General features: G+C 48.8%; 1 protein-coding gene across 3 annotated transcripts in view; it reads right to left on the reverse strand.

The window, feature by feature from the left end:
• Positions 1-24,373, reverse strand: part of lama3 (laminin, alpha 3) — an 858,151-nt gene that overhangs the window by 253,981 nt on the left and 579,797 nt on the right. For all 3 annotated transcript variants that reach the window (XM_072468523.1, XM_072468524.1, XM_072468522.1), the window contains exons 26-29: positions 18,153-18,316; positions 16,382-16,490; positions 6,867-6,964; positions 913-1,090 (exon numbers count right to left, since the gene is read on the reverse strand). In XM_072468523.1, coding sequence (XP_072324624.1) covers positions 913-1,090; positions 6,867-6,964; positions 16,382-16,490; positions 18,153-18,316 — 549 coding nt within the window. The remainder of the gene's footprint in view (positions 1-912; positions 1,091-6,866; positions 6,965-16,381; positions 16,491-18,152; positions 18,317-24,373) is intronic.

The raw sequence follows: 24,373 nt of genomic DNA on the forward strand, positions 1-24,373 counted from the left end.
TGTGGTTGACTCTTAATTGCTCTGAGGGATGGGCAACAAATGCGATGCCCACATCCCATGAACGAATAAAGAAAAACACTCCCGGTCTCCCCCAAGTCATGCCTATTCTCCGATCCCCCATCGGGTCGGAGAATCCCCACGGGGGGGGGGGGGGGGGCGTGAATCCCTTCGCGCCGCTCCGACGCCGGCTGCCGTATTCTCCGGCGCCGGTTTTCGGGCAGGGATCATGCCGCGCCGGTCGGGGGCCGTTGGCAGTGGTCCCCCTGCCAATTCTCTGGGCTCCCATGGGCCGAGCGGCCGTCGGTTTCTGGCCAGTCCCACCGGCGTGGATTGGACATGGTCCCACACGGCGCGACCTGGCTGGTAGGACGGCTGCTGCGGTCCTCGGGGGGTGGGGATCCGGGTGGCCTGGCTCGCGGACCCACCGATCTGCGGGCGGGCCTGTGCCGTGGGGGCACTCCTTCCTTCCGCGCCGGCCCCTGTAGGGCTCCGCCATGACCGGCGCGGAGAAGACACCCCCCCCCTGCGCATGCGCTAGAATATGCCGGCCGGACTGCACATGCGCGGAACCATGCCGGCGGTTCTTCGCATACGCTAACTCGCGCCGGCCCTTCGGCGCCGGTTAGCATGACGCCAACCCCTCTGGCGTCGCCAACCCCTCCAGCGTCAGCCTAGCCCCCGGAAGTGCGGAGAATTCCGCAACTTCTGGTCGGCCTGACGCTGGCGTGGTTCGCGTCGCTTTTTGCGCTGGCGTCGGGCCATCGCGGGGATTCGGGAGAATCCCACTGATGATCTTCCCGGCCCCGTCTCCACTCCCACCATCCTGGGCCAGGAAAATTCTACTCAGTATTCCTTTCGATTTTGTGGATATTCTTTCCCATATCACATTCCACACTGAGAACAGTTCATTACCTGTGGCGATTTTAGCAAATGGATGTCTCCTGGTTCCACCATGGTTGGAGGTCGCTGGGATAGGAGTTGTGGATTATTAGACAGGTTAGGTTGTGAATTAATGTCTGCAGTTGAACGCTGTCCATCCTTCACCTTCACTGAAGACACTGGGACTTCATACTTGGAAGCAACACAGGAACTGTTCAAAAATTCAAAATAAAGATAGTGCCATTTAGAAGGATAAAATCCTGGACATTCACAACAAAGCATAAATTCATGTTCAAAATGATGAGGGGTCTTGAGGGAGTAAGCAACTCGAAACTGTTTCCACTGGTAGAGGGTCGGTAACTGATGACAGATTTAAAATAATTGGCAAGAGGACTCGGAGATGGATGAAGAGAGCTTTTTACACAGCAGGTTGTTATGATCTGGAAGGCACGAAGGGTGCTGGATGCAGATTCAATAGTAAATGGATACAAGCTGGTAAAGGGAGAATGTTGTAGGATGATGGGAAAAGAACAAGAAGGAGTCAGACTAATTGGAGAGGATTTTGATGTATTGTTCGCGCAAGAACAAAACAAAGAGGGTGAATTTTTCTTGCCAATATCATGGGTATAGAACTGGATTTTTTTATTTTCAGGTTAGGCCTCAGCTGGAATATTGTGTCCAGTTCAGGGCCCTACACTTTAGGAAGGAGTGAGGGACAAGGAGATTTACGAGAATGGTAACATTGGCAGATTTCGCAATCCAGCTCTTGGCCTGTAGCATTGTAGGCAGCAGATGAGGAACATACCAGCCATGATAGAATGGCGGAGCAGACTCGATGGGCCGAATGGCCTAATTCGGCTCCTATATCTTATGAATTTATGAACTGATCGGTGCTGCAGAACAAGGCCAGCAGCGTGGGTTCAATTCTCGTACTGGCTGGGGTTACTCATAAAGGCTCCGCCTCCTCAACCTTGCCCCTCGCCTGAGGTGTGGTGACCCTCAGGTTAAATCACCACCAGTCAGCTCCCCCCCTCAAAGGGGAAAGCAGCCTATGGTCATCTGGGACTATGGTGACTTTACTTACTAACAGGGATAAGGGTCTTGTTCTACATGGAGGGACTGGAGAAACTGTACTTCAGGAAGAGAATGTTAAAGGGACAGCGTGGTGGCACAGTGGTTAACACTGCTGCCTCACAGCGCCAGAGACCCGGGTTCGATTCCAGCCTCGGGTGACGGTCCGTGTGGAGTTTGCACTTTTTCCCCGTGTCTGCGTGGGTTTCCTCCCACAGTCCAAAGACCTGCAGGTTAGGTGGATTGGCCATGCTAAAATTGCCCCGAACTGTCCAAAGGTTGGTGGGGTTTCAGGGATAGGGTGGGGGAATTAGGCCTAGGCAGAGTGGTCTTTCAAAGGGTCAGTGCAAATTCGATGGGACAAATTGTCTCCTACACTGCAGGGATTCGAATAGACACGGGAATAAAAAAAGGGCAGCATGGTGACACAGTGGTAAGCACTGCTGCCTCACAGCCCCAGGGACCCGGATTCCATTCTGGCCTTGGGTGACTATCTGTGTGGAGTTTGCACGTTCTCCCCATGTCTGCGTGGGTTTCCTCCGGGTGCTCCAGTTTCCTCCCGTCTCTTCGGAGATGTGCAGGTTCGGTGGATTGGCCATGATGAATTGCCCCTTAGTGTCCAGGGATGTGCAAGTTAGGTTATGGGGTTACGGGGATAGGGTTGGGTGGGTGGGTGAGTGGACAAAGGTAGAGTGCTCTTTCCAATGGTCGGTGCAGACTCGATGGGCTGAATGGCCTTCTTCGGCACTGTAGGGATTCTATGAATATAATAGAAGTATTTGTAATCAGGAGGGGTTTGATAGTGTAAACAGGAAGAATCTGCTCCCACTGGTTAGTGGGTCAGTAATCAGAGGGACACAGATTGAAGGTAATTGGAAAAAGAGGCAAGGTAAGAGATATTTTACACAGCAAGTTGTCATGATCTGGAACGCGCTGCCCGAAAGGATGGTGGAAGAAGAGTCAATAGTAAATTTTTTAAAGATATACGGTGCGATTTACCGGCTAATTGGGGTGGGAGGCGGCTGGTTGATCTAACCAGATCTCATGGGACCCAGTCTCGCACAGTTAAGTGAGTTTAGAAACTCACCTAGTCGTGCTGACAGCGGATCGAACGGCCACCCGGCATCTACCGGCCTCGCAGAGGTGACCCCAGCTGGCCACCATTTAACACTGGTCCTCACAAACGGGGACCAGGCGGAACTGTACTTGGGGGAGGGGGAGGGGGGGGGGGGTCTCCCAAGTGATCAGAGGCTCCCGGGTGGTCGGCATCTGGGGAGGGTGGCACCCTGGAACCGCTGGTATCATCCGGACACTTTGCAACTGCCAGCCTGGCACTCAGGCAGTGCCACCCAGGTGCCAGCCTGGGACTGTGAGGATGCACAGGTGGCAGTGCCGGGCTGCCGGGTGCACTACTCGGGCAACAGACTGGCAGTGCTGAGGTGCCGGGCTGGCATTTTATCAAGCCCATGGGTGGCCTGCCCGTTTAGACGGGGTGCGGGGGGCACAAGGACCCCTTTATAGATGAGTGGGGGCTGGGGGGGTCCAGGGGTCACGTTGGGGAGTGAGAGATTGGGGCGCCATTTAAAAATGCACCCCGATCTCTTCATGCACTGAGGACCTCTGCTCCGTCCACAGCACTACAAATGGACTCTGATTTTCTTTTGTTTAGATCATGTTTGCAGGGGAGAAAATTGGCAAGGCTCTGGGGAAAGAGCAGGCGGAGTGGGGTTAATTGGCTAACTTTGTTTGAAGAGCTGCTACAGGAAAGAAGGCTGAATGGCCTTCTGTGCTGTCTCATTCAATGTGAACTGCATGGTAAAAAGCATTCCCTCGCAGCTGCTGGAGAAAAGCACTGCTATTGAAGACAAACATTGCAGCAGTTTCAGGAGTCGAAATGAAGCGAGTATTTTCCTGCAGTTCAGGAGTTGGGCCTGCACCCTGGAAATTGGCCAATGTTTAGTATTATGTGTTTGATCTCTGGTGGCCCAATTGTTCGTGATATAATCAAGTTTGCCATGTTTATTACTTTCAATAGCTGTCCTTAAAAGCGGAATGGTTTGAGTAACTTGAATCAATAAATGTTATTCAATCAAGCCTGCCTGGAATTGGTGAACAATGCTGTTTTCAAATTGCTCCATTATCTCCAAAACGTCAGTGAGTAACTCTGCGGCACAATATTCTTTGCTGATTTATAAAATGAAACCATTTCACCTGCTCATAAAATTGCTACGAAAGAAACCTTCTCCAATGTATTGCAGATTGCTTGACAACTTTACATGACTCATCGTAGAACTATACAGCACAGGTAGACGCGGTCCACATCAGACGCCATTTCCCTGGCCCTACACCCATCCCGAGAGCTTTTCGACAACAAGGACTCCTACATCAGACTCCTATTTATTGACTACAGCTCCGCCTTCAACACCATAATCCCAGCCAAGCTCATATCAAAGCTCCAAAACCTAGGACTTGGCTCCCCACTCTGCAACTGGATCCTCGACTTTCTGACCCACAGGCCACAATCAGTAAGAATAAACAACAACACCTCCTCCACAATAGGCCTCATTACCGGGGCCCTGCAAGGCTGCGTACTTAGCCCCCTACTCTACTCCCTGTACACACATGACTGCGTGGCAAAATTTGGTTCCAACTCCATCTACAAGTTTGCTGACGATACGACCATAGTGGGCCGGATCTCGAATAACGACGAGTCAGAATACAGGCGGGAGATAGAGAACCTAGTGGAGTGGTGCAGCGACAACAATCTCTCCCTCAATGCCAGCAAAACTAAAGAGCTGGTCATTGACTTCAGGAAGCAAAGTACTGTACACACCCCTGTCAGCATCAACGGGGCCGAGGTGGAGATGGTTAGCAGTTTCAAATTCCTCGGAGTGCACATCTCCAAAACTCTGTCCTGGTCCACCCACGTCGACGATACCACCAAGAAAGCACAACAGCGCCTATACTTCCTCAGGAAACTAAGGAAATTCAGCATGTCCACATTAACCCTTACCAACTTTTACAGATGCACCATAGAAAGCATCTTATCTGGCTGCATCACAGCCTGGTATGGCAACTGCTCGGCCCAGGACCGCAAGAAACTTCAGAGAGTCGTGAACACCGCCCAGTCCATCACACGAATCTGCCTCCCATCCATTGACTCCATCTACACCTCCTGCTGCCTGGGGAAAGCGGGCAGCATAATCAAAGACCCCTCCCACCCGGCTTACTCACTCTTCCAACATCTTCCATCGGGCAGGAGATACAGAAGTCTGAGAACACGCACGAACAGACTCAAAAACAGCTTCTTCCCCACTGTCACCAGACTCCTAAATGACCCTCTTATGGACTGACCTCATTAACACTACACCCTGTATGCTTCATCCAATGCCGGTGCTTATGTAGTTACATTGTATACCTTGTGTTGCCCTATTATGTATTTTCTTTTATTCCCTTTTCTTCTCATGTACTCAATGATCTGTTGAGCTGCTCGCAGAAAAATACTTTTCACTGTACCTCGGTACACGTGACAATAAACAAATCCAATCCAATCCACATAGGAGGCCAATCAGCCCCTCACACCTGGTGCAGCTCACTGAAAGAACTGTCCAGTTTGCTCAGTCCCCTGATCCTCCCCCTGTGAATTTTCTTTTGATAGTGCATTCCAGATCAAAATAATCTCTCCTCTAGGGCCGCAGTGGCGCAGTGGATAGCACTGGGACTGCGGCGCTGAGGACCCGGGTTCGAATCCCGGCCCTGGGTCACTGTCCGTGTGGAATTTGCACATTGTCTGTGTGGGTTTCACCCCCACAACCCAAAAATAGGGCTGGTTAGGTGGATTGGCCACGGTAAATTGCCCCTTATTTGAAAAAAAAATATAATAATTGGGTACTCTAAATTAAAAAAAAATAATAATCTCTCCTCATCTCCCCACTGGTTCATTTTGGCAATCGCCTTCAATCTTTGCCTCCTGATTACTGACCCGCATGATAAACTTGATCCAAACCCTTCTTACTTTTGAACACCTATACATTTCTTTGCACTCTGAAGAGACCAATCCCAGCTCCTCTGGTGTCTCCACTCGTACACTCAGCCCTGGAATAATTCTTGTAAATCTCCTTCACACCCTCTTGAAAGCCTTAACATCTTTCCCAGAGTGTGGCACTCAGATACCAATATACCAGCAAAGGCTGGGTTGCGGGGATGGGATGGAGGTGTGGGTTTAGGTAGGGTGCCCTTTCCAGATTTGATGGGACGAGTTGCCACCTTCTGCACTGTAAATTATATGATTCTATGAACAACAATCTTGGAGCACTTCACCACACGGACTACAACAGCACAGGAAGGTGGCTCAGCACCACTTTCTCAAGGGCAATTACAGATAATCAGTAAATTTTAATTTGAAGCATTGCCCACATCCCAACAATCAAAGAATACACAGTCGAAAGGGTGGCCATTCTGCCCATTTTGTCTGTTCTGGCTCTTTGAAAGGACTATCCAATTAGTCCCATTCTCCTGCTCACGTATTCTCCAATTCCCTTTTGCACGTTACTGTCAAACCTGCTTTCACTGCCCTCTCCGACTGTGCATTCCAGATCATAATCAACAAAAAGTATTTCAACACTCACTCAGGAGGGGCCGATGATGCCAATTTAGCAGCCTGGAATGCCCTGCCCTCACACCCTCGGTAGTGGGAACTCTCTGTTCAATTTCCCAGCCTCAATCATGCACTTCCTGGTTAATTTCCATGAATTGGTGAAGTGATTTCCTCTTGACCTCGCAACCTTTAGCAAGGTCACAGTGTGCTCATCCTGAGATCGATGAGGAGGCAGAGTCCCTGGATCTTTACAGCCATTATATATTAATATTCCCCATTTTGAAATGTGGTACAAGGAAGTTCATGCGATAGGTTTTACCTCCTGTTTGTGATGGGTCCGTGTGAGGCGATGCAGTGGACTTTGGGTCCCACGTGTTCAATGCTGAATTCTTTAAATGGTATCAAATAAACTTTGTGCTGTTCATGGAAAAGAATAAAATATGCAAAATATTAACACATATCATGTCATCTTAATAACCTGCTTCGCAAATCCAAGTCAGTTCAGAAGTACAAATATGCTGTCTTGTCAGGATGTTGTTGTGATCCTGGACCCCAACAGGGGCTGGAATACTGGACAGAGCCCCAATAGTTTATTTTAATTTTGTAAGACTGAGAAAGGATTCCTCGCTCCAGGAGTAATTTCAGATAAAATAGGGATGTGGTATATTAAAACAAACTTTATTACAAACACATTATTAAAATATGTTTAACATCACACCAGAAAATAGCTTACAATTACCTTTAAACAATGTTGATCAACACAGTGGCACAATAACCCTTAACTGCTATCTTTATTCCTATTCAAACAACAAAACCATCTCAGCTCTCAATCCACTTTTAAATACAGTTAGCACTCAGGAATACTTGCTATATAGAGATGACGCAAATACCTCACTTTTAGAAAGAGCGGTCTTTTGAGACTGCTTAAGGAATGAGACATGACACCTGGTCAGAATAATGTAGAATCTCTGGCTGTATTTCCTCAGAAAACCTTCTCAGCTCCCATTCCAGCAAAAAAACTAACTCCGAACCGCAGCACCCGACTGCTTCAACCCTGGGCTCCTCCCATTAACTCCATCATCTCACTAAACTGAACACAATGGGAATGATTTAACTAAATGCAAACAAAGTCCCTTAGCGAGCACGTTTAGACGCGTGTTTACCAGCATCCACAGTGCGAGAAACACAACGGAATTCAACGGCACTCGGGATCAAGAGGGTGCCTCGGCGGGGAACATGGGGCCAAGGCTGCCTATAGCCCCGTTTTCTGTACTGAGGCGCTCCACTCGCCGGACCTCAGTGTAGCGAGAGATCGGGACCCCTTTTTTAAATGGCGTCCCAACATCTGGAACCCCCGATGCGCCCCCCCCCCAAGCTCCAACACACTACAGGAGGCTTCCCAACACCTCCCCCTCAAAACATCCCAACACCCCTGGCCCAATTGTCACCGCGCAAACAAATGCCAGGCTGCCACTGCCAAGATGCCTAGGTGGCACTGCCAGATAGCAGGGGCACTTCAGGGTGCCAGGGTGGAACTGCCAGGGCCCAAAGCTGGCATTTTTGCCATGCTGTGGATCAGGCCCAGGGGTACCCGGTGCAAGGGGGTGGTGGCTGAGGACCCCGCGTGGGTTTCCTCCGGGTGCTCAGGTTTCCGCCCACAAGTCCCAAAAGACATGCTGTTAGGCCATTTGGCATTCTGAATTCTCCCTCGGTGTACTCGAACAGGCGGGGGAGTGTGGCGACGAGGGGATTTTCACAGTAACTTCATTGCAGTGTTGATGTAAGCCTCATTGTGACAATAATAAAGATTATTATTATTATAGGTGAGTTGGGACTTTGGGGGTTGCGTGGGGGGGGGGGGTGTCAAGAGATTGGGATGCCCAATGCGTGGTGTTTCTCGGTGCTTAAATGCGCTGCTATGGGACTCTGTTCCCATTTGTGTAGATCGCGCCTTCCAAATGACTTACTGCACCTGTCTCTCCACTTTCACTGACTGCTGTGCAGAATCCCTCCTGTGGCCTCATGGTACAGGTCACTGAACTGATAAACCACAAAACTAGAGCAATGCTTTGGTGTTCCTGGCTCATATCCACCGTGGTGGATGGTTTCAATTTTTAAAAAAGTCACCCTGTGTGAGTTGAAGAAGATTTGCTGCAATAGGAGTGGTGTTGTCATTGGACTTGTTAGTAATCCAGAGGCCCAAGGCAATGCTGTGGAAGCCTAGGTTCAAACCCCATCACAGCAGATGGTGGAATTTGAATTCAATAGCAGCATGCTATTGGGGCAGCACGGTAGCACAAGTGGATAGCACTGTGGCTTCACAGCGCCAGGGTCCCAGGTTCGATTCCCCGCTGGGTCACTGTCTGTGCGGAGTCTGCACGTTCTCCCCGTGTCTGCGTGGGTTTCCTCCGGGTGCTCCGGTTTCCTCCCACAGTCCAAAGACGTGCAGGTTAGGTGGATTGGCCATGCTAAAAAAATTGCCCGTAGTGTCCATAAGGGTTGGGAGGGGTTATTGGGTTGCGGGGATAGGGTGGAAGTGAGGGATTAATGTGGGTCGGTGCAGACTCGATGGGCCGAATGGCCTCCTTCTGCACTGTATGTTCTATGTAATCTATGTAATCTATGCATCTGGTTTGTGGTGCAACGGTAGCAGGTTCTGACCCTAGCTCTGAAGGTTGCATGTGCATGTTCAAATCACATCGGGTTAGACCATAAGACCATAAGACATAGGAGTGGAAGTAAGGCCATTTGGCACATCGAGTCCACTTCACCATTCAATCATGGCTGATTTCAACTCCATTTACCCGCTCTCTCTCCATAGCCCTTAATTCCTCGAGAAATCAAGAATTTATCAACTTCTGACTTAAAGACACTCAACGTCCTGGCCTCCACCACCCTCTGTGGCAATGAATTCCACAGACCCACCACTCTCTGGCTGAAGAAATTTCTCCTCATCTCTGTTCTAAAGTGACTCCCTTTTATTCTAAGGCTGTGCCCCCGGGTCCTAGTCTCCCCTGCTAATGGAAACAACTTCCCTACATCCACCCTATCTAAGCCATTCATTATCTTGTCAGTTTCTATTAGGTCTCCCCTCAACCTCCTAAACTCCAATGAATATAATCCCAGGATCCTCAGACGTTCATCGTATGTTAGGCCTACCATTCCTGGGATCATCCGTGTGAATCTCCGCTGGACCCGCTCCAGTGCCAGTATGTCCTTCCTGAGGTGTGGGGCCCAAAATTGCTCACAGTATTCTAAATGGGGCCTAACTAATGCTTTATAAAGCTTCAGAAGTACATCCCTGCTTTTATATTCCAAGCCTCTTGAGATGAATGACAACATTGCATTTGCTTTCTTAATTACGGACTCAACCTGCAAGTTTACCTTTAGAGAATCCTGGACTAGGACTCCCAAGTCCCTTTGCACTTCAGCATTATGAATTTTGTCACCGTTTAGAAAATAGTCCACGCCTCTATTCTTTTTTCCAAAGTGCAAGACCTCGCACTTGCCCACGTTGAATTTCATCAGCCATTTCTTGGACCACTCTCCTAAACTGTCTAAATCTTTCTGCAGCCTCCCCACCTCCTCCATACTACCTGCCACTCCACCTATCTTCGTATCATCGGCAAACTTAGCCAGAATGCCCCCAGTCCCGTCATCTAGATCGTTAATATATAAAGAGAACAGCTGTGGCCCCAACACTGAACCCTGCGGGACACCACTCGTCACCGGTTGCCATTCCGAAAAAGAACCTTTTATCCCAACTCTCTGCCTTCTGCCTGACAGCCAATCGTCAATCCATGCTAGTACCTTGCCTCGAATACCATGGGCCCTTACTTTACTCAGCAGTCTCCCGTGAGACACCAATCTCTGAATATTAACAAGGACACCCAGATCCCTTTGTACATCCACAAATCCCAATTTATCACCAGTTAAATAATACTCTTCCTATAAGTTTTTCACACCAAAGTGCATAACTTCACATTTAGCCACATGGTACTGCATCTCCCGTGTGCTTGCCCACTCACTGAATTTGTCTAAATCACCTCGAAGCCTCCTTGCATCCTCCTCACAACTCCACCTAGTTTTGTGTCATCAGCAAACATGGAAATGTTATATTTGGTTCCCTGATCCAGGTCATTAATATATATCGTGAACAGCTGGGGCCCAAACACTGATTCCTGCGATACCCACTAGTCACTGCCTGCCACTCAGAAAAATACCCACAAATTCCCATTCTCTGCTTCCTATCTGTTAACCAATTCTTGATCCATGCCAATACATTATCCCTATCCCATGTGCTTTAATTTTGCTCGCTAATATCTGATGAGAGACCTTATTACACCAATTACACCACATCTACCAGTTCCCCCTTATCTATTCTACGAATTACATGCTGAACAATCTCCAGTAGATTTGTTAAGCTTGACTTGCCTTTCATAAATCCATGCTGGCTTTGTCCAATCTTGCTGATGCTTTCCAAACATTCTGTTATCATGTTTTCTATAATAGACTCCAGCATCTTCCCCACTACTGATGTCAAGCTAACTGGTCTGTAAATCTCCCCTTTTCTCTCTACTCCATTTTTAATTAGTGGGGTTACATTTTCCACCCTCGGATCTGTAGGAACTGCTCTAGAGTTTATCGAATTTTGGATATGATCACCAAGCATTCAATATTTCCAGGGCCACCTCCTTTAATATTCTGGGGTGTAGGTTATCAGGCCTTGGTGGGTTGTTAGCCTTTAACTCCATTAACTTCCCCAGCATCATTTTCTTACTAATACTGATTTCCTTCAATTCCACTAGACCCTTGGTTCCCTAACATTTCTGGGAGATTATTTGTGCCCTCTTTTGTGAAGAGGGGGTGGCACGGTAGCACAGTGGTTAGCACTGCGGCCTCACAGCGTCAGGGACCAGAGTCGTTTCCGACCTCGGGCGAGTGTCTGTGCGGAGTCTGCACGTTCTCCCCGTGTCTGCGTGGGTTTCCTCCGGGGGCTCCGGTTTCCTCCCACAGTCCAAAGACGTGCAGGTTAGGTGGATTGGATATGCTGAATTGTCTCTCGGTGGGGTTACAGGGATAGGAAGGGGGATTGGTTAGGGTGTTCTTTCGTACGTTCGGTGCAGACTTGATGGGCTGAATGGCCTCCTTCTGCATTGTAGGGATTCTATGATTATAGGATAAAATAGAACCAAAGTATGTGTTCAATTATTCTGCCATTTTTTTGTTCCCCATTATAATTTCCTCGGCTTCTGATTGTAAGTGATCTCATTTGTCTTTACTAATCTTTTTTTCCTGACACATTTTCAACCATTGCATAGAAAGGTGTTGCCTCACCTTAATGGGTACTTGGAGCTTCAACAAGTAGACTAAATCTCTTGCACCATGTAGACAAACAAAGAAATGAAAATAAGATATCACTTTTCACGTGAGGACCATGCGCATTGGACTGATGGACATGTTGCGACTGGTCGCTAACGTGCAAAGACAGCTGTGATCAACTTGAACGCGATGGGGTGAATGACATAGCTTCCCTATGAGAGACGAGACTCATCCAGACGGGATCACCAAAGGAAAACATTACTCTTTCATTTGTCAGGGGAGGAGTTCAGAGGAATCTATGAGCAAGGTGTAGCTTCACTGTGAGGAATGATAGAACCCGCGACAAACGGTTCAACTATCCATCCGTTTGATTTGATTTGATTTGATTTATTATTGTCACATGTATTAGTATACAGTGAAAAGTATAGTTTCTTGCATGCTGTACAAACAATGCATACCGTACATAGGGAAGGAAGGCGAGATTGCAGAATATAGTTTTAGAAGCGTAGAACGAGAGTAAAAGATAGAATTAGAGGGTATACTGGGCACAGCTTGCAAGAAGCCGCCTCGCTCCGGCGCCATCTCAGAAACATTTGGTCCAGTTAACCTCATAAGTGCCTACGTTTCAACGCTGTGCTCCAGGACAGAGGCAAAGATCAATTCTACCAAGACCTTGCGTGGAGTTCCCCCCCTGTGGTCCTGATTTCTCCCAGGGTTCACAGGCAGCACTTAAAGATTTGTTCATCCATAGGCTGTTCTCATATCAATGCCAACCGTTTTGTCTACCCAGATAAGAACCAATAATTCCTTGACTCAATTGAGCATTCTTGACTCACTGGCATTCCAAAACAGACTGAGAAGCAAAATGAAACAGACTTCAAGACAACATTTTGTCAGCATCCCAAATTTCTGTTAGGATACCGGATGAGAAACCCCAAACAATTTGCAATTTGTAAAACTGTGAGGGCAAAATACGTCACCTCAGCAGTGATGACTCTGACCAGGAGGTATCTTTTATGTTAAAACACTTTAATTTAAACACAGAATTAACCACATTAACATTAAAAAAATCTTCACAATTAACAGTTCAACATTTCTTAAATAAAAGGAAAAACAATTTATGCCCCACAACTTCACTGTAAATATTCCAACCATGCAACCTAATACAGTTCAAATGCCACTTATAAGTAAAGTTAACAAAACAGGTCTACTTGCTGTCCTCTGTGTAGACCTTTTGGAGAGACACTCTTTCAAGAGTAGGTCCGGTACACTTCTGCCTTGTCAGGGGCTGGTTTAGCACAGTGGGATAAACAGCTGGTGTGTAAAGCAGGATAAGGCCAGCAGCGCGGGTTCAATTCCCGTACCAGCCTCCCCGAACAGGCGGCGGAATGAAAAAGGTTTTTTTTCACGGCAACTTCATTTGAAGCCTACTTGTGACAATAAGCGATTTTCATTTCTTCTGTTCAACCTAACAGCTTTTGGCAAAAACTGCAAACTACGGACATACCTGGCTCCTCTCATTAATAACATCATCTGTATCCCACCAAGATGTCCCATGACTTGCTTAGCTAGGACTGAACGCAATCCTGCAAAATTTCTATACCCCAGGGAATGTCCAGGAATCAAAACAATATCCAATTATGTAAACAAGTAAATGGTTAGAAACCATGGTTACCTCACTTTTTATGACACCTTAATTGCAGTTTTGCTAGATACATTGCCTGTATATAGTTTAAACCAGGGTATTTTAAAATAACATTGCTGCCACAAAGATAAAGTATAATATACAACAGTTTCTTACAGTAATCACAATTTGTAATACTGCATTCTCAACATACGGGAAGCAAGAGTGGGAATATGCTGTGCCATGCAATAAGATCCTGGCTGATCTGATTGTTACCTTACCTCAGTTGGCTGGACAGCTGGGTCGTGATGCAGAGTGAGGCCGGCAGCGCGGGCCAATGAGGCTATTCATGAAGGCTCCGCGTTCTCGACCTTGCCCCTCGTCTAAGATGTGGTGACCCTCAGATTAAATCACCACCAGACAGCTCTCCCCCTCAAAGGGGAAAGCAGCCTCTGGTCATCTGGACTTTACTTTTTACTCATTTCATTACATTTATGCCTACCCTTGATAACCTTTCACCCCCTGGGCCGATCAAGAATTTATCTAGCTCAGTCTTAAAAATATTCAAAGACATTACTTCCACAGTCTTTTGAGGAAGGAAGCTCCACATACTCAACTCTCAGAAAAAAATTCTCATCTCTGTCTTAAATGGGCAATCCCTTATTTTTAAAGAATGATGGGAGTAACGGAAGAGTAATGCAAGTCTGGCAATGACGCTCCCAAAATGTCCTTGAGGCTGGGGGGTCACTGAAAATTTCAAAACAATATTTTTGTGTGTAAGAGATATTAGGGGTTATGGAACTAAGGTGAGTATATGGAACCAAAATATAATGCAGGACTTTAATTCCCAGGTGGCAGCACAGAGGCACAGTGGTTAGCACTGCTGCATCACAGTGCCAGGGACCCGGGTTCAATTCTGACCTTGGGTGACTGTAGAGTTTGTACGCTCTCCCCGTGTCTGCGTGGGTTCCTCCGGGTGCTCCGGTTTCCTCCCACAGTCCAAAGATGCGCAGGTTAGGTGGATTGGCCATGATAAAGATTGCCCCTCAGTGTCCAAACATTAGGTGGGGTTACGGGGATAGGACAGGGTGGAGTGCTCTTTCAGAGGGTTGGTGCAGCCCCGATTGGCCTTCTACCCTGTAGGGAGTCTATGATTCTATAGGAGCAAGTACAGAAGCAAGTGGGCATGAAAGTTCATGTAGCCAGCCACCGTGCCAGTTTACAGGCACCATCCCGCCATGAGAACATTTTGCCAGCAATGGGACGGAGGTTGGCAGGGCTATGTACCTGCAAGGGGCAGGTAACCAATTAAGGGGATCACATGTGCACTCCCCCCCCCCCCCCCGACACCCCCACCCCAACCCCCAGCCCTCCACCTGTGTTGATGGGTCTCCTAGTGGCCTCCAGCTTTCAGAGCCCACCCGACATTCTTAACTCGATGGTGAGTTTGCCTTCTGGGTATTAATTGGTCAATTTGGGTAAAATGATTGTCAGGTGACTGCTTCTCACACAGCGTGGGACTATCACCCTCATTTGACACAGACATGAGGGTCCCAGCTCAAAACCTCACCGAGTTACAGTTAAGATAATGATCTAATTGATTGGTGAAAAATGCTTGAGGGGCTGAATGATCAACTCATGTTCCTAAAATTGACATTTTGAGGTCCTGTATTAAGGAAGTTCAATCCATTTCTGGTTCCCAGTTGCTTCTCAGTTTGCAACTGTGTGTTGACGTTGAACGAGTAGACAAAGTAGGATTGACTAAAGAGACAAACGTCTTAATTAATATCATGAACAAGACATCACGTGAATGTTATTCTGCAATTCCAACCTAGTTAGATTTTGGTGCAGGTCTCTGATTAATCAACAAATAATTCGAAGGTGGCTCTTTACAGACATTGGGCGGGATTCTCCACTCCCACGCCGAAGTGGCCGCGCCATCGTGAACGCCGTCGAGGTTCACAACGGCGCGGAACGGCCCTGGTCCCGACCGATTCAGGCCCTGACAATGGGCCAGGATCGGGGCCGCGTCATCTACATGCGCCAGGCCTTGTCGCCCACGTAAAGGCGGCGCCGCATGGATGACGCGGCCGGCGCCACATAACGAGCGTCATCCGCGCATGCGTGGTTGCCGTCCTCACTAAGTCCGCCCCGCAAGAAGATGGGGGACGGATCTTGCGGGGCCGCGGAAGGAAGGAGGTCCTCCTTCAGAGAGGACGGCACGATGATCGGTGGGCACCGATCACGGGCCATCCCACATTCCAGGTGAAGCCCGGTGCAGGGTCCCCCCTCGCCCCCCCACAGGCCGCCCCCCCAGCGTTCACGCACCGGCCACAACTGCAGCGACCAGCAGGTGTGGACGGCGCCGGGGGGGAACCCGCCGTTTTGGCCTGGCCGCTCGGCCCATCCGGGCCTCAGAATAGCGGGGGTGCCGGAGAATCGCCATTTTGGGTGACTCCGGCGATTCTCCGGCCTGCGAAACCCGACCGGGCCGTTCCCGCCACTTGGGAGAATCGCGGGAGGGCGTTGGACCGGCGTCCCCGGAAATCTTGGCGGCCCAGGCGATTCTCCCAACCGGCGTGGGAGTGGAGAATCGCGCCCATTGTGCTGGATAATTATTATCTGGGGATTGTTTTTGTAAAATAATTAATTGTTTGTCAGGAGTCAATTTTCTGTGAGTACCTCGCTATTACCAACATATGACGTGTGGTGTTAGCCAATGCGTTCTAACCGCAGTGACTGCTTATCATGAGCATAGGTGTGGAAAATACATCTTTATCGAGAAAAATAATAAACTTGACAAATGCAGCTTTCTTCAAATGTAGAATCTTGAACAAATACATGGTTTATATCTGTGGTACACACATCACAATGAATGACGTACTTACCAGTAAAAAACTGACTGATAGTCCCTGTAGAAGGAGGTCAACATTAGAAGGCAGATCAAAAACTGCAACGCGATTCCGTGGATCAATTGCAACACTCCGACAAAGGAAACTGCAGCAAATTTACAAGAGCAGAATTACATCCTTCATGCATGAAACAATTTCAAATATTTATGTGATTCTGCAGTCCTGTCCACGCTACCATAGAAAGCAGGTGAGGCCAAAAGGCTGTATTTTCAGTTAGATATGGCACTTGGGGTGAAGACGTTTGGATGATCAGCCATGATCATAACGAATGACAGAGCAAGCTCGAAGGGCCTCCTCCTATTTTCTCTGTTTCATTGTTTGCAGTAATTTTATTGCAATATGCCACTGAAATTCCTGATCGTATTTTGCATTGTTGATGATGCACTAACAGATTTATCACTGCACGTGTTTCTCTCTGCGCAGACTTTGCCTGCTCTGCTGAATATTTCCAGAATTGTCTGTATTTATTTCAGATTTCCAGCATCTGCTGTATTTTGCTTTTGTTTATCACTGTATTCCCCGGATCATTTCTTCTGGGTTTAGCCACACTAACTTTATCACCACAGGGGCAAAATTCTCCGGTATCGGCGCGATGTCTGCCGACCGGCGCCCAAAACGGCGCAAATCAGTCGGGCATCGCGCCGCCCCAAAGATGCGGAATGCTCAGCATCTTGGGGGGCCGAGCCCCAACCTTAAGGGGCTAGGCCGGCGCCGGACGAATTTCCGATCCGCCAGCTGGCTGAAAAGGCCTTTGGTGCCCCGCCAGCTGGCGCGGAAATGACATCTCCGGGCGGCGCATGCGCGGGAGCGTTAGCAGCCACTCACGGCATCCCCGCTCATGCGCAGTGGAGGGAATCTCTTCCGCCTCCGCCATGGTGGAGACCGTGGCGAAGGCGGAAGGAAAAGAGTGCCCCCACGGCACAGGCCCGCCCGCGGATCAGTGGGCCCCGATTGCGGGCCAGGCCACCGTGGGGGCACCCACCGGGGCCAGATCGTCCCGCGCCCCCCCCAGGACCCCGGAGCCCGCCCGCGCCGCCTTGTCCCGCCGGTAAGAGAGGTGGTTTCATCTACGCCGGCGGAACAGGCATTCTAGCAGCGGGACTTCGGCCCATCCGGGCCGGAGAATCGCAGGGGGTGGCCCGCCAACTTCCGCGGCGCGATTCCCGCCCCCGCCAAATATCCGGTGCCGGAGATGTCATGCCAGCCCCCGGCGATTCTCCGACCCCCCGCCGCAGGTTTTCTGACTATATTGTTGGGTTAAGTCAAAGAGAATCATAGAATCCCTACAATGCAGAAGGAGGCCATTGGGGCCATTGAGTCTGCACTAGCCCTCTGATAGAGCACTCTACCCAGGCCCACTCCCCCGCCCACTCTGCTCCCCAACCTGTACATCCCTGGATACGAAGGGGCAGTTTTTCATGGTCATTCCACCTAACCTGCACATCTTTGGACTGTGGGAGGAAACCGGAGCACCCGGAGGAAACCCACGCACACACGGGGAGAACGTGCAGGTTCAGCACAGACAGTGCAGTCTGTGACCCAGCGGGGAATCGAACCTGGGACCCTGGCGCTGTGAGGCTGCAGTGCTAACCACTGCACCGCCCTGTCATGTCGTGCTTTAAACACACTAACTAGCAGAGATTAATCTTTATATTGCCAATGCCGGACCTGTTGCATGTCACCACACCAACTAGGAGTGAGGTTATCACTATGTTACCTCAGTCCATCCCACTGTATCTAACCATACCTGTATTTGCAGCTGTACAGATTCAATTTCCCTCGCATAGCTGCTCCAAAAGGATTGTGTAGATTCACATTGAGCGTGTGCAGTCTTTCGTCTTCATTGGCATATTCAATGACAAGAACATATTGGCCTGGTTCAGGAATCTTAATTCGAAACCGCAACTGAACCTGAGGGGATGAGTAATTGATGTCAGTGGAAAAGATCTAAACATTCTTTGTGTGTACATTGGTGCCCTATCTTCAAACACACAGACTGCAATGGCTTTTCTGGAACATCACTGTGTATATTCAGCAATGTGGAGGCTGGTGGTACCCCATAACAGTTAACTCACGTCTTCACTTTCTATTAGATCTTACAAGATTCTTAAGAATAAATGGCTCTGACAAGAAAAACTGATGGACACTGAGGAGACAGAGGAATTCTTGGGAGTGGAAATGGAATGCACAATTGAAGAAATAAATTATTGCAGCCTTTTAACCGCTGGCAACAATCTGATCTGTTATTCCCATTACACATTTTGATATATTGTCCAGACTAATTCCTTTGTATTGTACTGTCTATACTGAGCAAGAGGCCAATATTGGCCCCAAAGGCCCGATCAGAGTCTGAATTCTTGTGTACAAAACTGATCAGACAGAAAACCAACAGCCCATGTTGAAAAAAACTCCAAGTTCTGATCCACAATGCAGAAGATCTCCCTCAGACACATCCCATTTGTGGTAAACCACTGAACATACATTACATGTATTATGGTACACTGCCATTGTACTCCAATTATTACGGTAAATCCCGGCCTGCTGGCTCCGCCCAGCAGGCTCTGTATAAAGGTGTATGCTCTCCTGCACTGCCCCCATTCTCGGGTCCAGCTGCAGGAGGCTTTACATCCAGCACAATAAAGCCACAATAGTTCACCATTCATCGTGTGGTCATTGATGGTGCATCACCATTTGCACTGCACCAGAAGTATTCTGGGAAGTGTTTAAAGGTCCTCAAGCTTCTCAGTGCATTAGGGCCAAATCATATGTGGGTGGGGGCAGTGGCAGCTGGATGGCCTGTGCCCCCCTGCTTCTCTCCAGCAGCACAATCAGTGTTGAGCTGTCCTGCGCCATGCTAGCCCACCCCGCAGCCCATATCGCATTTTGGGTGGACTACAGCGGGGCCAAGTAGCACATGCGCCCCTCATTGGAGAGAAGGTTCTGCCTTCTGGAGCTGCATTGGCCGGACGCAACGAGAGGGTTTGAGTGGCTGCTACCAGCACAGCGAGATATGATGATGAAGAACGTCTACGTCAGGGGTGTTGGGAAGGGAAGGATCCGGCTGCTCAGAGAAGCGGCTGGTTGCTGAGGGATTGGGTTTAAGGCTGCGGGAGCTTAGATAGAAAGGTGGGGGGTTGGGGGGGTCCATCGTAGGGGTACTGCCCCCCCCAATCTGAAAAGGGCATCCCTCATAGATCAAACCTTCCTTCCCGCCGTTTCAAGACTCAATTTTTTGTTAAATCGGGCTGCCCGTTCTTGCCCACCAGCCCATGCCAAATGTTTTATGGTATGGGCAGTGTATTATCGGGGTCAATACGCCGGATACAAGCCTAATTAGAACATAGAACATAGAACAATACAGAGCAGTACAGGCTCTTCGGCCCACGATGTTGCACCGAAACAAAAGCCATCTAACCTACACTATGCCATTATCATCCATATGTTTAGCCAATAAACTTTTAAATGCCCTCAATGTTGGCGAGTTCACTACTGTAGCAGGTAGGGCATTCCACGGCCTCACTACTCTTTGCGTAAAGAACCTACCTCTGACCTCTGTCCTATATCTATTACCCCTCAGTTTAAAGTTATGTCCCCTCGTGCCAGCCATATCCATCCGCGGGAGAAGGCTCTCACTGTCCACCCTATCCAACCCCCTGATCATTTTGTATGCCTCTATTAAGTCTCCTCTTAACCTTCTTCTTTCCAACGAAAACAACCTCAAGTCCATCAGCCTTTCCTCATAAGATTTTCCCTCCATACCAGGCAACATCCTGGTAAATCTCCTCTGCACCCGCTCCAAAGCCTCCACGTCCTTCCTATAATGCGGTGACCAGAACTGTACGCAATACTCCAAATGCGGCCGTACCAGAGTTCTGTACAGCTGCAACATGACCTCCCGACTCCGGAACTCAATCCCTCTACCAATAAAGGCCAACACTCCATAGGCCTTCTTCACAACTCTATCAACCTGGGTGGCAACTTTCAGGGATTTATGTACATGGACACCTAGATCCCTCTGCTCATCCACACTTTCAAGAACTTTACCATTAGCCAAATAGTCCGCATTCCTGTTATTCCTTCCAAAGTGAATCACCTCACACTTCTCTACATTAAACTCCATTTGCCACCTCTCAGCCCAGCTCTGCAGCTTATCCATATCCCTCTGTAACCTGCTACATCCTTCCACACTATCGACAACACCACCGACTTTAGTATCGTCTGCAAATTTACTCACCCACCCTTCTGCGCCTTCCTCTAGGTCATTGATAAAAATGACAAACAGCAACGGCCCCAGAACAGATCCTTGTGGTACTCCACTTGTGACTGTACTCCATTCTGAACATTTCCCATCAACCACCACCCTCTGTCTTCTTTCAGCTAGCCAATTTCTGATCCACATCTCTAAATCACCCTCAATCCCCAGCCTCCGTATTTTTTGCAATAGCCTACCGTGGGGAACCTTATCAAACGCTTTGCTGAAATCCATATACACCACATCAACCGCTCTACCCTCGTGTACCTGTTCAGTCACCTTCTCAAAGAACTCAATAAGGTTTGTGAGGCATGACCTACCCTTCACAAAGCCATGCTGACTATCCCTGATCATATTATTCCTATCTAGATGATTATAAATCTTGTCTCTTATAATCCCCTCCAAGACTTTACCCACTACAGACGTGAGGCTCACCGGTCTATAGTTGCCGGGGTTGTCTCTGCTCCCCTTTTTGAACAAAGGGACCACATTTGCTGTCCTCCAGTCCTCTGGCACTATTCCTGTAGCCAATGATGACATAAAAATCAAAGCCAAAGGTCCAGCAATCTCTTCCCTGGCCTCCCAGAGAATCCTAGGATAAATCCCATCAGGTCCCGGGGACTTATCTATTTTCAGCCTGTCCAGAATTGCCAACACCTCTTCCCTACGTACCTCAATGCCATCTATTCTATTAGCCTGGGGCTCAGCATTCTCCTCCACAACATTATCTTTTTCCTGAGTGAATACTGACGAAAAATATTCATTTAGTATCTCGCCTATCTCTTCAGACTCCACACACAATTTCCCATCCCTGTCCTTGACTGGTCCTACTCTTTCCCTAGTCATTCGCTTATTCCTGACATACCTATAGAAAGCTTTTGGGTTTTCCTTGATCCTTCCTGCCAAATACTTCTCATGTCCCCTCCTTGCTCGTCTTAGCTCTCTCTTTAGATCCTTCCTCGCTACCTTGTAACTATCCATCGCCCCAACCGAAACTTCACACTTCATCTTCACATAGGCCTCCTTCTTCCTCTTAACAAGAGATTCCACTTCCTTGGTAAACCACGGTTCCCTCGCTCGACGCCTTCCTCCCTGTCTGACCGGTACATACTTATCAAGAACACGCAGTAGCTGATCCTTGAACAAGCCCCACTTATCCAGTGTGCCCAACACTTGCAGCCTACTTCTCCACCTTATCCCCCCCAAATCACGTCTAATGGCATCATAATTGCCCTTCCCCCAGCTATAACTCTTGCCCTGCGGTGTATACTTATCCCTTTCCATCATTAACGTAAACGTCACCGAATTGTGGTCACTGTCCCCAAAGTGCTCTCCTACCTCCAAATCCAACACCTGGCCTGGTTCATTACCCAAAACCAAATCCAACGTGGCCTCGCCTCTTGTTGGCCTGTCAACATATTGTTTCAGGAAACCCTCCTGCACATACTGTACAAAAAACGACCCATCTATTGTACTCGAACTATATCTTTTCCAGTCAATATTTGGAAAGTTAAAGTCTCCCATAATAACTACCCTGTTACTTTTGCTCATATCCAGAATCATCTTCGCCATCCTTTCCTCTACATCCCTAGAACTATTAGGAGGCCTATAAAAAACTCCCAACAGGGTGACCTCTCCTTTCCTGTTTCTAACTTCAGCCCATACTACCTCGGAAGAAGAGTCCCCATCTAGCATCCTCTCCGCCACCGTAATACTGCTCTTGACTAGCAGCGCCACACCTCCCCCTCTTTTGCCTCCTTCTCTGAGCTTACTAAAACACCTAAACCCCGGAACCTGCAACATCCATTCCTGTCCCTGCTCTATCCATGTCTCCGAAATGGCCACAACATCGAAGTCCCAGGTACCAACCCATGCTGCCAGTTCCCCTACCTTGTTTCGTATACTCCTGGCATTGAAGTAGACACACTTCAAACCACCTACCTGAACACTGGCCCCCTCCTGCGACGTCAAATCTGTGCTCCTGACCTCTATACTCTCATTCTCCCTTACCCTAAAACTACAATCCAGGTTCCCATGCCCCTGCTGCATTAGTTTAAACCCCCCCAAAGAGCACTAACAAATCTCCCCCCCAGGATATTTGTGCCCCTCAGGTTCAGATGTAGACCATCCTGTCTGTAGAGGTCCCACCTTCCCCAGAAAGAGCCCCAGTTATCCAGAAATCTGAATCCCTCCCGCCTGCACCATCCCTGTAGCCACGTGTTTAAATGCTCTCTCTCCCTATTCCTCATCTCACTATCACGTGGCACGGGCAACAACCCAGAGATAACAACTCTGTTTGTTCTAGTTCTGAGCTTCCATCCTAGCTCCCTGAAAGCCTGCCTGACATCCTTGTCCCCTTTCCTACCTATGTCGTTAGTGCCAATGTGGACCACGACTTGGGGCTGCTCCCCCTCCCCCTAAGGACCCGGAAAACACGATCCGAGACATCACGTACCCTTGCACCTGGGAGGCAACATACCAAACGTGAGTCTCTCACGTTCCCACAAAATCTCCTATCTGTGCCCCTGACTATAGAGTCCCCAATTACTAATGCTCTGCTCCTCTCCCCCCTTCCCTTCTGAGCAACAGGGACAGACTCCGTGCCAGAGGCCTGTACCCCATGGCTTACCCCTGGTAAGTCCCCCCCCCCACAAGTATCCAAAGCGGTATACTTGTTTCTCAGGGGAACGACCGCAGGGGATCCCTGCACTGACTGCTTTTTCCCAGTCCCTCTTACAGTTACCCACCTATCTCCAATCTTTGGTGTAACTAATTCCCTCAAGCTGCTATCTATGACCCCTTCTGCCTCCCGAATGATCCGAAGTTCTTCCAACTCCAGCTCCAGTTCCCTAACTCGGTCTTGGAGGAGCTGGAGAAATTGAACCTTCATGACCTATTCAGATATGATGGGCAGGCTTAAGATTTGGGCACCTGCTCACATCCCCTATAATGGGGGGGGGGGTGTTGGAAGGTGGTGGGGTGGGCAGCCAGACCATTTTATGTGCTGCTACCCCCCCCCCCCAAAACACACTCAACAAGAGGCACGTAGAATGCAGCTCAGCGTCTGAGTGAATGGGCGAGTGTGTCGGTGTGTAAGTAGGTACGTGCTTGAAGTAAATGGGTGATTAGTGTGGCAGGTGGGTGAAGTGGGTATGGTGGTTGAGTGGGCAGATGGGTCAGGGGGGTAATCGGGTCAGATTGGGAGAGATTGTTCTCAGGTCAGTGCTAGTCAGGTCAAGTCGGGGACGAGTTGGGTGGTGAGATCTGGACATTGGGGGAATATGGGTTGTCGTGGGGGGGGGTGGTGTCAGTTATATAGTTACCTGGTATTTCCCTGTCCAATGTTTCTTGGGTGACTTTAATTCAGGGTCAGAGACTTTTTTGGAGGGTCTTGGAGACAGGAGAATTGCCCACCGGAATTTTAAACTTACCAAGCAATTCCCACAAAATCAGTGCGGCAGGTCTTCCGCTGGACCCCAAAGTGCATCTTGGAAGTACATCCGGTCTCGCAGACACCAGAACATCTGGCCCCCACTCAAGCCAAATACTTTTGGATTAAATGATGGAAAAACTACTTAAATTATATATTTTTTTCATTCGTCTATGGGATGTGGGCGTCGCAGACTGTGCCAGCATTTATTGCCCATCCCTAATTGTCCTTGAGGGGGCAGTTAAGAGCCAATCATATTGCTATGGATCTGGAGTCACCTGTAGGC

Source organism: Scyliorhinus torazame, chromosome 11, assembly GCF_047496885.1.
Source record: "Scyliorhinus torazame isolate Kashiwa2021f chromosome 11, sScyTor2.1, whole genome shotgun sequence".
NCBI lineage: Eukaryota > Metazoa > Chordata > Chondrichthyes > Carcharhiniformes > Scyliorhinidae > Scyliorhinus > Scyliorhinus torazame.